Source organism: Lupinus angustifolius, chromosome LG19 (genome assembly GCF_001865875.1).
Source record: "Lupinus angustifolius cultivar Tanjil chromosome LG19, LupAngTanjil_v1.0, whole genome shotgun sequence".
In the NCBI taxonomy this organism is placed as follows: Eukaryota; Viridiplantae; Streptophyta; class Magnoliopsida; order Fabales; family Fabaceae; genus Lupinus; species Lupinus angustifolius.
Window position 1 is genome coordinate 3,127,032 of NC_032027.1, and position 13,549 is coordinate 3,140,580.

Genomic DNA, 13,549 nt, shown 5'->3' on the forward strand with positions numbered 1-13,549 from the left:
CCTGATGGCTCAGTAAACAGATTTAAAGCCAGGTTGGTTGCAAAATGGTATCATCAACAACCAGGGATTGATTACACTGAAACATTTTCCCCTGTAATCAAACCTGTTACTATCAGAATTGTGCTCACTTTGGCAGTCACCTATGGTTGGGCTATACAACAACTAGACATAAACATTGCTTTCCTAAATGAAGTGTTAAATGAAGAAGTTTATATGACTCAACCTTCTAGTTTTCATGTTGGAGATAAAACTACTGTATGCAAGCTGCATAAAGCCTTATATGGGCTCAAACAAGCTCTTATGCAGTTGTTTGAGAAACTTAAAGGAATTCTTGTGCAACTAGGTTTTACAATTAGCAGATGTGATAACTCTTTGTTCATCTCTAGTTCTCAAAAAATGTTTGTTTTGGTATATGTTGATGATATCATCATCACTGGATCATCTGGTTCAGAAGTTTCTCACTTGCTCAACAAACTCAGTTCTAGTTTTGCTCTCAAAAATCTAGGCAAGTTGGATTACTTTCTAGGCATTGAGGTCAAACATATTTCAGATGGCTCTCTTTCTCTCTCAAAGCAAGTATGTCAAGGATTTGCTTATAAAAGCTCATATGGACAGTGTCAAGCCTAGTGTTAATCCTATGTCAAGTGCTTGCAAGCTTTCTAAAACTGGAACAGAAGCCTTTGAAAATCCCTCACTGTTTAGGTCAGTTGTTGGTGCTCTTCAGTATGCAACTATAACTAGACCTGATTTGGCCTTTAGTGTTAAGAAAGTTTGCCAATACATGAGTTATCCTCTGGATCAGCATTGGGTGACAGTTAAAAGGATACTTAGGTATCTCAAAGGGACAATTACTTATGGCATTCATCTCAAGACAACATCTACTGTTTCCTCTGTTCCTATTGCTCTCACTTGCCTATGTGATGCAGATTGGGCCTCTGATCCTGATGATAGGAAGTCCATCTCAGGGGCTTGCCTTTTTATGGGTCCTAATGTCATAACACGGTGGTCTAAAAAACAACAGATTGTGTCCAGATCCAGCACAGAGGTTGAGTACAAGAGTCTTGCCCTAACTGCTCAAGAGATGATTTGGGTTGAGTCCCTTCTTTCTGAACTCAATATTCCTCATTAAACTCCTCTAATTTTGTTTGATAACCTAAGTACTGTAGCTATGACACATAATCCTGTTCTTCGCAACAGAACCAAGCACATAGAGCTTGATCTCTTCTTTGTGATAGACAAAATTCATGCTAAGACTCTCCTAGTTAAACATGTTCCATCTGAGTTTCAAACAGCAAATGTCCTTACAAAACCTTTGGCCACTGCAAGGTTTTTATTACTAAGGAAACAACTTAAAGTCACTGATTTAGCTTCTCTAATCAGTCATCCTAAGTTTCAGGGGGGTATATTAGAGTATAAGTCTTAAAGTCTTGTTTTAAGAACTGATTCATTAAGTTTGTTACTAAATCAGTTTTATGTGTTAGTTGGTTTGTTTCTGTGTCAACAGAAACAATTAGTTAGGTAGTTAGAAGAGGTAACTTGTTGTTCATGTTATCTCTCATTCTCTTCTCTTTTGTAATGCTTCCCTTGGATTATATAAAGGAGATAGCTTGATCATATTCATTCAATGAAATAAAATACAAATTGTCAGTTTCTCTCATTACCTCTCTTTTATGTTTTCTGTTTTTAACTTCTTTACATACATGTTTATTTTTAATTTTGAAAAGTGACGAGTGATATATTTACTATACCTTTTTATTTAATATCTTTTTTAAATTAAGTATTGATTTTTTGGTACATAAATTAAGTATTGATTGATTATTAAAAGAATATTATAACAAACCTTTCTGGTTTTATATATTCATCATTTCTAAACAAAGGGCAATCACATACTCTTAAGAAAGTTTTAGCATAAAAATTGAAGCTTAGATATATGATGGTGGTGAGTTTTAAGCTTGACTTTAAAACATATTTACTAATGCTTATTTTTTCAAATAAAAAACTTTTTTTAGCTTTAAAATATGTTCAAAAATTATTTTTAGTCGTTTTTTTAATAATGAATGTAGACTATCTTTTCATCAGGTCATTTTTTGGTGCATCAATGCATTCTTAACTAACAATCAAAGAATAATGTCTTTTAAAGCATAAAAATCACCTAAATGGACTTAATCTTATACCAATAAGATATTTACCAAACACATAATAATGATCAAACTCTAATAGGAACTCAAATATTTGTTTATTGGGTTAACTATTGTTGGTCATAAGCTCCTTTATGAAGCTTAACCCCTTTAAGATTAATTCTTGCAAGATTATTTTTCATGCTCAATTGTTTATTTTTATCATACCCTCCTAATTTAACTACCAAAAATATATTATTAATTTATACAAATAATTTTATATAGATTTTCATAATTCACTACCTAAAAGCAACTCTTCTTACAACCTCAAATTAAAAAAATTATCTTAAAATTACTAAGGATGTGTTTTTACCAAAACCATAAGTGAATCTTTTATGAGATGTAGAGATGTCAAAGTAAATTTTATATTCCTCAACAATTCATTTCATTTATGAATTATGTTGTACCTTATTGAGATAGAGGATAAATATGTTTGCAGTTTGTATCTACTTAAAGGAAAAACGAAAAAAATATTATATTATGTACAAGAATATTTCTTACGATTTAGTTCAATACAGTTTGATCTAGATATAAAATCCAAATACTATAAACGATTTGGTTTGGTTGTAAGAAAAAAGGAATTATTCTACAGCCTTGAATACATACAAAATAATACACGTTTGGGTTGCTTTCTTTGTGGGGTTAACATATTAAAAATTGAGAAAAAAATATATTCACTACAATATAAGAGTTTGATACATCATTAATCCATCAATCATCATTTATTGTCAATCATTATTAATACTTAAAAAAGTAATATAAATAAATGATAAATAATATAATACTATTATAAATATTTAAATAGACAATGCACAAATATTATAAGACTTAAAAAGGTATACAATAGTTAATAAACTTTTTATACTTCAATTGTAAATCACGTTATATATAAATTTTTATATTGATAATATATATTTATTCTTAAAATAAAAGTATATACTCACTTTAAAGACCCTCATATCAAACAAAACTAACATTTTAAGGAAAAAATAAAGTAGGACTAAATATATTTTTTGTCTCAAAAAATGTATCATTTTATATATCATTTATTTATGCTACATTTTTAGGACAAAATATATGATTGTGTCTCACACTACCTGGTCAAAGTCTTGATCACCGAAAAAATAGAAGATTCCTGCGTATGCTCATTATTAGCCAAGTGTGCATGAAAGTTGGCGTCATCATTGGGGTATTGGATTTTTTTGCAATCATCTTATTGGGATTAAAGTCTGACAAGTATGACTCAAAAAACTATAAATTAGAGTTATTCATTATAAATATTTCACAGCTAAATATTTTTTGAATAATAACATGATTGTTTTCACTTTTCATGCTATAATAATACACGTATTGAAAATTTGAGAGAGTTAACATCAACAAAATAAAATTGCATAATAGAAAAAAGAAAGATAAATGTTATTTTTATCGATTTTTATGATTATTTAGGCCATTGCATGGGTGAAAGTTATTTTTATTTTTTTGATTCAGTTACACAAGTGTTAAATGAAAATGTTATATGAGTATTTAACATCATTTTATTTGACTGTTTTACCCTTATAGAAGGGTTAAGAAAAGGGGTAGTATAGGAAGAAGAGAGAAAGAAGAAGAAGGTTGATAAGCACCCCAGGTAAGAAAATGAAAGCCCTTTCCCTTCAACTTGTTTGGTTTGTGAAGAAAGAAAGCCGCCACCACTTTTCTTGTTTTCTGCCTACAAATATGAATTCCTTCTTCACTTTTTCTCTCACCCTTTTCTCTCCATTCTCTTTTTCTTCATTCTTCTATTTTCATCATCAACTCTAACCTTTCTTTCATTCTAAGCTTCTCATCAAAACACTACATTTTTCATAGCCAAAACAGATTCTCTTTGCTAAGGTATCATCAACATTGGTGCTCTCAATTTTGTTCAAGATTTTAACTTTTTACCTATTGCGATCTGGGTTTTCTTCTGTTTCCTTTGTTTCTTCTGATTGCGTGTACTTCGCTTCATTTTATTCTTACCCCACTTTTAAAGATTCATTTTTTCGTTTGAATTTTCATGCTGGAAGTCAAATTGTGAAGAAATTTTGTTAATTTTCTTCCAATTTTTATTATTATGAGGGATCAGGGATATGTGTTGAATAAAAAACAAATTTTGGTGAGTTTTTGTCTTATAAATCTGCAGGTTTTATTTTCATTGAAGTTAATGGAATCTGGGCTGATCTATATGTAAATCTCATTAGAATATATTGGCTTTGTTACTTTAACATCACAGCTTGTAATGTCTACTATTTTGAAGGGAATTTATGTTCTCTAAGTTATTTACAATTTTTGCATATTTTGGTGGCTTGATTTCATATTTGTTTATGCTTTTTGATCAGGATTTAATTCAAGATTCCAGGAATACATAACTCTATGGTAAACCCCTTTTCCCCTTATATCACATTGAGGGTTATAGAATGTTTACAATTTACAAGAATGTATAGTTTCTCGGAGAATGTAGTTAGATCATGATGTTCAATTTTGGACCAAAAGGTTTTGCTTTTATGCATCATAATATATCTTTGGTTGTGTTCACTAGGGAGAGGCACCAGCATTCCTTGTTGATGACTTGCAAAATGAGCCTCTCAATGGCTTTGAATTGAAAAATGGAACTTGCAAAACAACTACTACCATTGGTGACAAAACGGTATGATTATAATTTATACAACATGCTATGAAGATTATCTATATATATTATATGTTCTTTATCATTCATTAGATTAGTTAGTAGTTTAGTACCTAGTGAATCTTCTGCCTAAAACAAAAGTGGGCCTCCATTTTGTTTGACAGTATGTCATTGGTGGAGCTGATGATGGAACTTTGTCCATTGAAGTTCAAATTTTTGACCGTAGTCGTGGCGAATGGTTAGTTGAAGGTTTCTTAGCACCATAGTTGCCTCTCTTAAGTTTTTGTTGCTGATCTCCATTTTAAATTTCAGGGTTCATCCCACTGTGCATGGCATCAAACCCTTGTCATGCAAAGGCCACTCAGCCGTGCTTTTGAAAGATCGGATACTAATTCTTAAGAAGGGTTCTAAACCAGATGATCAAATATGGTTTTTGGAGGTTGGTGTTTTGCATATTAATCTAATAGTAAAGGACTTTTTGATGTGCATGTAGGCTTTGAAACAATAGTAGATATCTCTAAAAATGCCTAATGTATGCTAAATTTTCATTTTCTCATTTTTCGCAGTTTGACACACAATATGTTAGGCAACTGCAAAATAATTTCGGGAATGCGGTTGTTGTTTGGAGTAAGGGTGTGACAGGCAATGCTGAAAAGCCTATTGTTATTAGTGGTCCTTCTGGAGTAGGTAAAGGAACATTGATATCAATGCTCATGAAGGAATTCCCATCAATGTTTGGTTTTTCTGTGAGCCACACCACCCGTGCTCCAAGAAATATGGAGAAAGATGGGGTCCATTACCATTTTACCGAGAAGAGTGTAATGGAGAAAGAGATTAAGGATGGAAAATTTCTTGAGTTTGCTTCTGTTCATGGAAATCTATATGGGACCAGTGTTGAGGCTGTTGAAGTGGTAGCAGATGCAGGGAAAGTAAGTTTCTTCTACTAAAATAGTATTCTAACACATTTTACTCGAAGCATGGGTATTTAGAACATTAAACTGCAACCGAAGGGTTTATTTATATAACAAACAGTTTTTTACCCTAGCAGTTGTCCTTATAATCGATTAGTTTTTACAAACTCTTATAAAGACCTGAAATATTATTGACAAATTACCCTCCACTTGTGCGGGTAAGGTTGCAAACATTTACCCTCGCCTAGCCTCACTAAGCGGGAGTCTCGTGCATTGGGCCACCCATCTAAGATAATGAAATATTTTTTTGTTGATTCAGAGATGTATACTTGACATTGATGTTCAAGGGGCAAGATCTGTGAGGGCTAGTTCTCTTGAAGCCATATTCATATTTATCTGTCCCCCGTCAATGGAAGATTTGGAGAAGCGCCTCCGTGGCAGGTGAGTAATAGCTATATAGTGTCATTTTAATCCTCAAACATTGTACGATTTCGTGCTAAACTCGATGCTTTGGAACCAGAGGGACAGAGACAGAGGAACAGGTCCTGAAACGACTTCGAAATGCTGAGGCTGAGATTGAGCAAGGGAATTCGTCTAAGATATTCGATTTCATCCTATACAATGACAACCTTGAGGAGTGTTACGAGAAACTTAAGGTAACTAGTGCTAAAGCAAAAACTAACTGCATCTTTGAGAAGTTTATTATTTTTTGTTCTTCTTTGACCAAGATTTACCTACCAATGTTGCTATGAAACTAACCTTTGAGATAAGTTCTTAAGCCTTAATTATGCTGATGCAAAAATATTCATTGGTGCAGAAATTATTGGGCCTAGATGGTTTTGTCACTGCCTCACCTAAATCAGGTAAGAATTTTGGTGCAATAGATAAACTTGATCTTTAGTTCCACAATTTTCAATGATCATGGAGAGAAACTTGTGTGTTTAATCTGTCAATTCAGCACCTAGAGAGATCATTCTACCAATGAACCACTCATTGTCAAAGATAGATGACAAGATCATCATAAACTGCATGTCTTCAGAACTAGAAAAGGAATCCAAGAATCTGTAAGTCTTCTTGTGAACACATTACTTAATTTAGCATCAAAGAGTGAGTTGAGTAATAACTTTGTATACTACTTGGCTTTATCAGGATCATGTTGGATGTGTCCTCGCTAAAAGGCGGCGCACCCGGACGGACAAGACGGTTAGATTTTCAAGCCGTAAGCTCATTTTCAGATGGTTTGACCGGGATGGATCAGTTTAGCTAACATTCAATGAACTTTTGTCGACTAACTTGGGACAAGTGATCATGCATTAGATTCATGTCTTAAACATATTTTTTATTTATATCTTGTTCTTTCCTTCTTGTGGGGTTCTTTAATTGTTATGGAAATCGTACTACGCCTTTAGGATTATTGACTACTACATCATTATTATTCCCGACTCAAGCAATTAGATGAATTTTGATTACTGCTTCTTAGTATATTTTAACAAGGCAAATAAAACATGGTTGCAGTTTATCTATTTTGTGCAGAGTTCTTTTTTGGATAAAACTTAAAAGCACGTATTTGACAAGATCGAAATCTTACGTATTGTGATCGTAACTCATGATAATATCCTACCAAACATTTAACTTGCCATTAGTCTTTATAACTAAGGGTAGAAATAAACTGAGTCAGATTAGGATCATTGTGGATTAGTCTTTATAAATTAGTCACCAAACACCTTAGGTATTACTAAAAAAATATTAGGATTATGAGATTCAACTTGGATCTAATTTGTTATTTGTAGATGCTCTCAAATAACAATGATATGATACAACAAAGGAAATATTATCCTCTTTGTGAATTATTGTCTAATTGGAATCTCCAAAGCTTATATTTTGGAATTATGGTGGGTGACGTGTTTTGTCCATGTAGAAATTTTATTTGAGAAAGTTAGGCCATCAACATTTTGATATGACCATGATGGAACCTAGAACTAAACTTATGTCCTATGTTAGGATGTTGTAGTCATATAAAGCATTCCACTTGTCATATTGTTGTAGAAAACAAAATTAAAGAGGGACAATGATTTTCTGTCCTAAACTCTGTCCCAGACCAATCCTATTATGTCACGTCAGTTAAAAAATTAAATATTTATAACTTTATTAATTTTGTTTTATTGTGATTGGTCAGGGACGTGATTGGAGACATGGTTGGGGACATCAGATCCTCATCCATTAAAGAAAACCTTGTTTTTGTACATCCTCCTAATCATGATCATTATCCACCGACAATAAAAAAAATTGAAATTCTGGTTTAAATTAAGGAGGATAGCACTTAGTAATATTAGGTGTGTTACAAAAACGTTGTTAAAAACCAATATACTAAATCATAAACCAAATTCAACCAACAAAACATTTTATTCAAAACATTTCTTAAGCCAAATCAATTTTAAACTATTTGGTTCAGGTTTTAGAACTAGTTCAAGTTTATAATCAATTTTAAAACCAGTTCAATTTTTAAATCATCTTTTATTTATATTGTAAGTGGGTTTGGACTAAAAACTGGTTTACAACAGTTTTGAACCTTAACCAAACACTAATTTGCTATCTTAACAATCTAAAATCAGTTTAAAACTTAAGTTATTTCCAAATCAATTTTAACCATATCGGAAAAAAAAAGCCTAACCATATTAGATTCCAGAAAGATCAAACCATCAAGGGGCATAGTAGAACCCAACATACCGGTAGTATATGTTATGTTCAAAAAAGTATAACTATAATTACTATTTGATGTGATCGGTTGAAAATAATGTATTTAAGTTGAAATTTAAATATTTTTCTGACCAATCACAACTGATAACACATAGAATGACACACTTTATAGGACAAAAGATATGTTCCCAACATACCGATCTCCATCCCTAACCAATCACTATAATTATTAAGGATTTGAGTATCATGTATAACAAAAATGCTTTCCTAAATTAAACCATAGACACGTTTTCTAGTCAAATCCATCTTATTAGTTTGGGGTACATATAAAGAGAAGAGAATAATTGGCAATGTTCTCTAATGCAGTTTTCATTTGTGACTTTTGAATAGTAAAGTGGATTTTGACACAGACATATATAGAGCCAGCACAAGGGTTCAGCAAATAATAATATTCTCATGCTTCTTCATCATCTAAGTCATTCTTATTTTCAAAAGCATTATTTAGGTGATATTCTTGTTTTGTTCTTATTTTTTCAAAGAGATCAAAAAGGAGAAGAAAGCCAAAACTTATAAAACATAAAATTACAATAATAATAATAGTAATGAATAATGATTCACGAATGGAATAGAAAAACATATATATTTTCTTAATTTATGATAAATATAATAAATCATAAACTATTACATGAAACCATAAAGTTTTATTCTTCCATGTACATGCTCTAACCGAGTTAAGATTCTCTCCATTAATAGAGAGACAAATACTTCAAAAAATAAAGGAAAATGCAATTTCCAGTAACACATATTATAATAAAATTATATTTTTGTCACTAAAAACAAGTGCAAAAATATGCACTTGCTTCTCCATTAATGGAGAGAATCTTTGTTCGCTCTCAAGTCTAGCTCCTCTCCTATACTAGAGAGGCCTACTAGAAGAGATTATGCCATGTGTCTAAAAACAAATTAATGGCACAGATTTAAACTTAATATTTAATTTAATTTAAAAAAATCACAAAAGTAAAGCAAATACAGAAACTGGATGAAGGAAAAGGGAGAAAACCTTTTCACTATTGCACTCATTCCTCATGTGTTGTTGTTGCACAGCCACCTCCACATCCCTTCTCATCACTTCTTCTCCAGCGAGTCACTACCTCCTCTATATTCACTGTGATGATATATAATAGAAGCTTTGTAGTCATTTTCTCAAACACAACTTTTATTAAAACATTTTGTCAAACATATGGTGCACACAAGAAAACATGTTTATGTGTACTAAATTAGACAAATCCAGAATGAATATTTTGAAGTTCAATCTATATTTTGAACTAAAATTTATGGAGGGGAACATAAAGAAGTGGAGGAGATAGTGACTCGTTGGAGAAAAAGTGGTGGTGAGAAGGGATGTGGAGGTGGCTTATGCAACAACAACGCTTGAGGAATGAATGCAATGGTGAAAATATTTTCTTCCTCTTCCTTCATCCGGGTTTTGTGTTTGATTTATTTTTGTAATTTTTTAAAATTAAATTAAATATCAATTTTAAATCTGGACCGTTGATTCGAGCCAAACTCCATGAGGTGGGGGCATAAGCCATAGGAGCATGTATTCTAACTTCATCTAGGAACATTTGCAAGTGCAAGGTCTAAATTTTTTCACATTATTATATATTATGATTAGAATAAGAAGAAAATAGTTGTCCATCTGAAAATTATATTAGGCATCTATTAAGCTGAGTTAAGAAAATTCATTTTTCAAAATATTTTTTCCAGGAAAAATTTATTTAAGGATTAAGAGAATTAAAATTTCCATCTTTTTTTCATTTGAAAGACTCAAATTTAGTACCTTGTGTTGAATATTAATTCAAAATAATTGACTTTTAAAAAAAAAAGAGAGTCTCATGTTAGCTTGAGAGTTTATAAATATACTATAATTAGATATATGTTAAGAACTTGATTGGGATAAAATCCTCACAAGCGTACAAAATTTGAATTCTATTTTGTGTGCAAAATTAGATAAAAGTTCAGCTAAAAGTAAAAATGATATAAATATAGAAGCATAATATAGATTTTTATAAAATTAGTATATAAATCTTCCTACATAAATGTTATATTATAAGGTTGTAATATTCTGATTAGTTTACGAACAATATATATATCATATTTATGTGGATAAAAAAATTATATACTAGTTTTATAGAAAGATATATTATTTCTTATATTCATAAATATAAGTTACCATGTCTATATAGGACATTAGTCTATGATTGTGGTGAAAATTTTAGTTAGAGTAAATTACACTTATATAGTAGTATTAAAGGACAAAATTGAAATATAAAAATTATATATATTTAATTATCTAGATCATTAGGTACGTTTTTAACTTTATACAATGAGATAGATATCATTAAACATTAATTCACTAATTATTTATCCAACTAATTCAACTAAATATGATGTGATTAACTATTTGTCTATTTATCAAATTAAACTATTCATATTTTAGCCCAAAATTTAATATTTATACATTGATAATATAAGTGTTTTTTATATTATTAGTAAATCATCTATCATTGATATAAATCAATAGGAAATGATATACAATGTACAAAACTTTATAATATCAATGCACAGATTTTAAATTCATAATTGAGAGTCATAAGTTTGGCCTATAAACAGTGTATAACAATTAAGTTACCTTAAAAATTACTCATGTTTTTTTTATCATGAATATAACAAACCTCCTTAAAAGGACCAAAGTACAAGCATGCAAAGAGAACATAAACCGCATATATTTATCATTTTATAGACGCAACTGAAGCAAACTGAACCTCGAATATTATTATTTTGATGGTTCACTTCGGTCTATAATCATCAACCAGAAAAGTACATAATATAATGTATCAAAGGTGGCAAAGTTCTATTCAAAGAAGGCCCATAAGTCTTATAGAGAATAAAATATATGAATCAAAATGAGTTCTATTCATCTTTTAGTGACAGTGTTAAGTTGATGGATGAACTTATGGTGCCCTTGCACGATGGAGATGTAGGTGTGGAGTTAGGATTCTCTTTATTAATGGAGAGATAAATATTTCAAAAAATAAAGGAAAATACAATTTTTAATGACAAATTTGTCATTTTAATTATAATGAAATAACAGTTTTGATATTAAAAACAAAGAGAAACATGCACTTGTATATTAATGAAGAGAATCATTCTTCATAGGTGTGTGGGGTTTGATAAGAATGTTGGTGAGTTTAAAGAATAGAGAATAGTGTAAGTGTGTGGTGTTTTGAAGAATAGAGAATAACTTATGTTTGTGTTGTTTTGAAAAATAAAGAAGTTAATGGTGACTTTGAAAAATATAGAACATGGAGTTAGTGGGATTTTAGAATATAAGAGTTAGTATATATGAGTTATAAGAAAAGAAAAGATTATAGGAGGGAAATAAAACTAAAGATATCAAGGGATTTTTGAAAAAGTTTAACATCCAAATCTATAAATTTGGGTCCAAATAGTATATCTCAAACTTGTTCTTTTATATTATCAAGAGTAACCTCTCACTTTTTTTGGTAATGAAGTAATCCATTTTAGAGATTGTAGTTATTTTTTCCAATAAGTGTTGCTCGTAGAAATCAAACTTTGACCTTGAAGATCAAATGGGACACACCTTCGTTCTCAAACTTGTTTTGTTAATACAAAAAAGTTTGTTTAGCCTTCTTTCTTTCACACACAAAAATATGGATATAAAAAAGTTTATAAAATATCATATTTATTTAAATTACTCTGTTTTGTTTTCCAGATATGTGGATTTCTTTTTTTATTATATATTTTTTAGTGTGAGGTTATTAGCACTCCAACATACTTGTTATTGTTAACACATTCCATTTATTTGTTTTATGGTGCTTTCCAAATCTACCCTTATCTATCATTTTCATAAAAAAAATATACAAGAATTTAATTATTTATTCTCACTCCTAAATTTTTATCTCTTCATTTTCATAAATTTATTTGTTTTATGGTGCTTTCCAAATCTACCCTCATCTATCATTTTCATATAAAAAAAATACTTTTACAAGAATTTAATTATTTATTCTCTCTCCTAAAATTTTATCTCTTCCAACAACTAAAATCATGATTTGATACCATCATTACTTTTTTTAGTTTAATCAGACTTTAATTAATGTTGGTTTATATGCTTGATTGATGTTGTTTCATGTTGTTTGGCATCTAGTTCGACTATCCTTCTCATGGATTGGATTAGTTTATAATTATATTGATTATGTACGCATTGATCATTGTTTATAGCCTTTTCTACATTATTTTTCCTTTATAGAAATCTGTTGGGGAAGTTAGTTAACCAACTACTATAAATAGTAAATTGTGAACTCTTGTATGATAACTCATTCATGTAGTTAGGAAAATGTCAGCTAATCTTTCATCTCAACTCTCGTACCATTGTACAAAGTATTTCCAAGAAAGTGATTGGTACAACTAGCCTAAAATAAGGGTTGTTTGTTATCAATCTCTTGCATAAAGTACATTCTTTCATTTCTGTCTCACACTCATCTTCTAGTCACACCAATGAGTTTAATTTGTGGTATCTCAGACTTGGACATGCTCCATTATCTCTGATTAAGACCTTGTCTAGTCATTTTTATTTTATTCCTTATGTAATGAAACACATATTCCTTGTGATGTCTGTCATACTTCTAGACAAAATAGGTTACCTTTTTGTAATAGCAATACTCATTCTAATAAAAGTTTTTAGTTGTTACATGCTGATATATGGGGCCCCTATTCAACCACTTCTCTTTTGGGCCACAATTATTTCCTTACTTTAGTTGATGACTTTACAAGATTTACTTGGGTAATCCTAATGAAAAACAAGAGTGAAACCATACAACATATCACCAATTTTGTTAATTTTGTTGAGACTCAATTCAATACTAAATTACAATATCTTAGGAGTGATAATGGAGTTGAGTTCTTGATGCATGATTTCTTCTCTTCTAAGGGAATCTTGCATCAGAGATCTTGTGTGGCCACAGCCCAACAAAATAGGATGGTTGCAAGGAAACACCAACATATTCTCAATGTTGCTAGAGCCATTTTCTTTCAATCTC

General features: G+C 30.6%; 1 protein-coding gene across 2 annotated transcripts; it reads left to right on the forward strand.

The window, feature by feature from the left end:
• On the forward strand, positions 3,815–7,201 carry LOC109334820 (guanylate kinase 2). 2 transcript variants are annotated; one of them, XM_019570782.1, is made up of 11 exons: positions 3,815–4,049; positions 4,535–4,571; positions 4,735–4,842; positions 4,986–5,059; positions 5,134–5,260; positions 5,388–5,750; positions 6,052–6,173; positions 6,253–6,388; positions 6,550–6,595; positions 6,691–6,796; positions 6,882–7,201. In XM_019570782.1, the coding sequence occupies exons 2-11, from the start codon at positions 4,569–4,571 to the stop codon at positions 6,997–6,999; spliced, it is 1,203 nt and encodes a 400-aa protein (XP_019426327.1). In that variant the 5' UTR covers positions 3,815–4,049; positions 4,535–4,568; the 3' UTR covers positions 7,000–7,201. The 2 variants fall into 2 exon arrangements, with proteins under 2 accessions (XP_019426327.1, XP_019426328.1); XM_019570783.1 differs by lacking the exon at positions 4,986–5,059.

Coding starts and splice junctions, on each gene's coding strand:
- LOC109334820 (XM_019570782.1), top strand. Junction 5,261..5,387: donor ATCAAATATGGTTTTTGGAG/GTTGGTGTTTTG, acceptor CATTTTTCGCAG/TTTGACACACAATATGTTAG. Junction 6,596..6,690: donor CACTGCCTCACCTAAATCAG/GTAAGAATTTTG, acceptor CTGTCAATTCAG/CACCTAGAGAGATCATTCTA.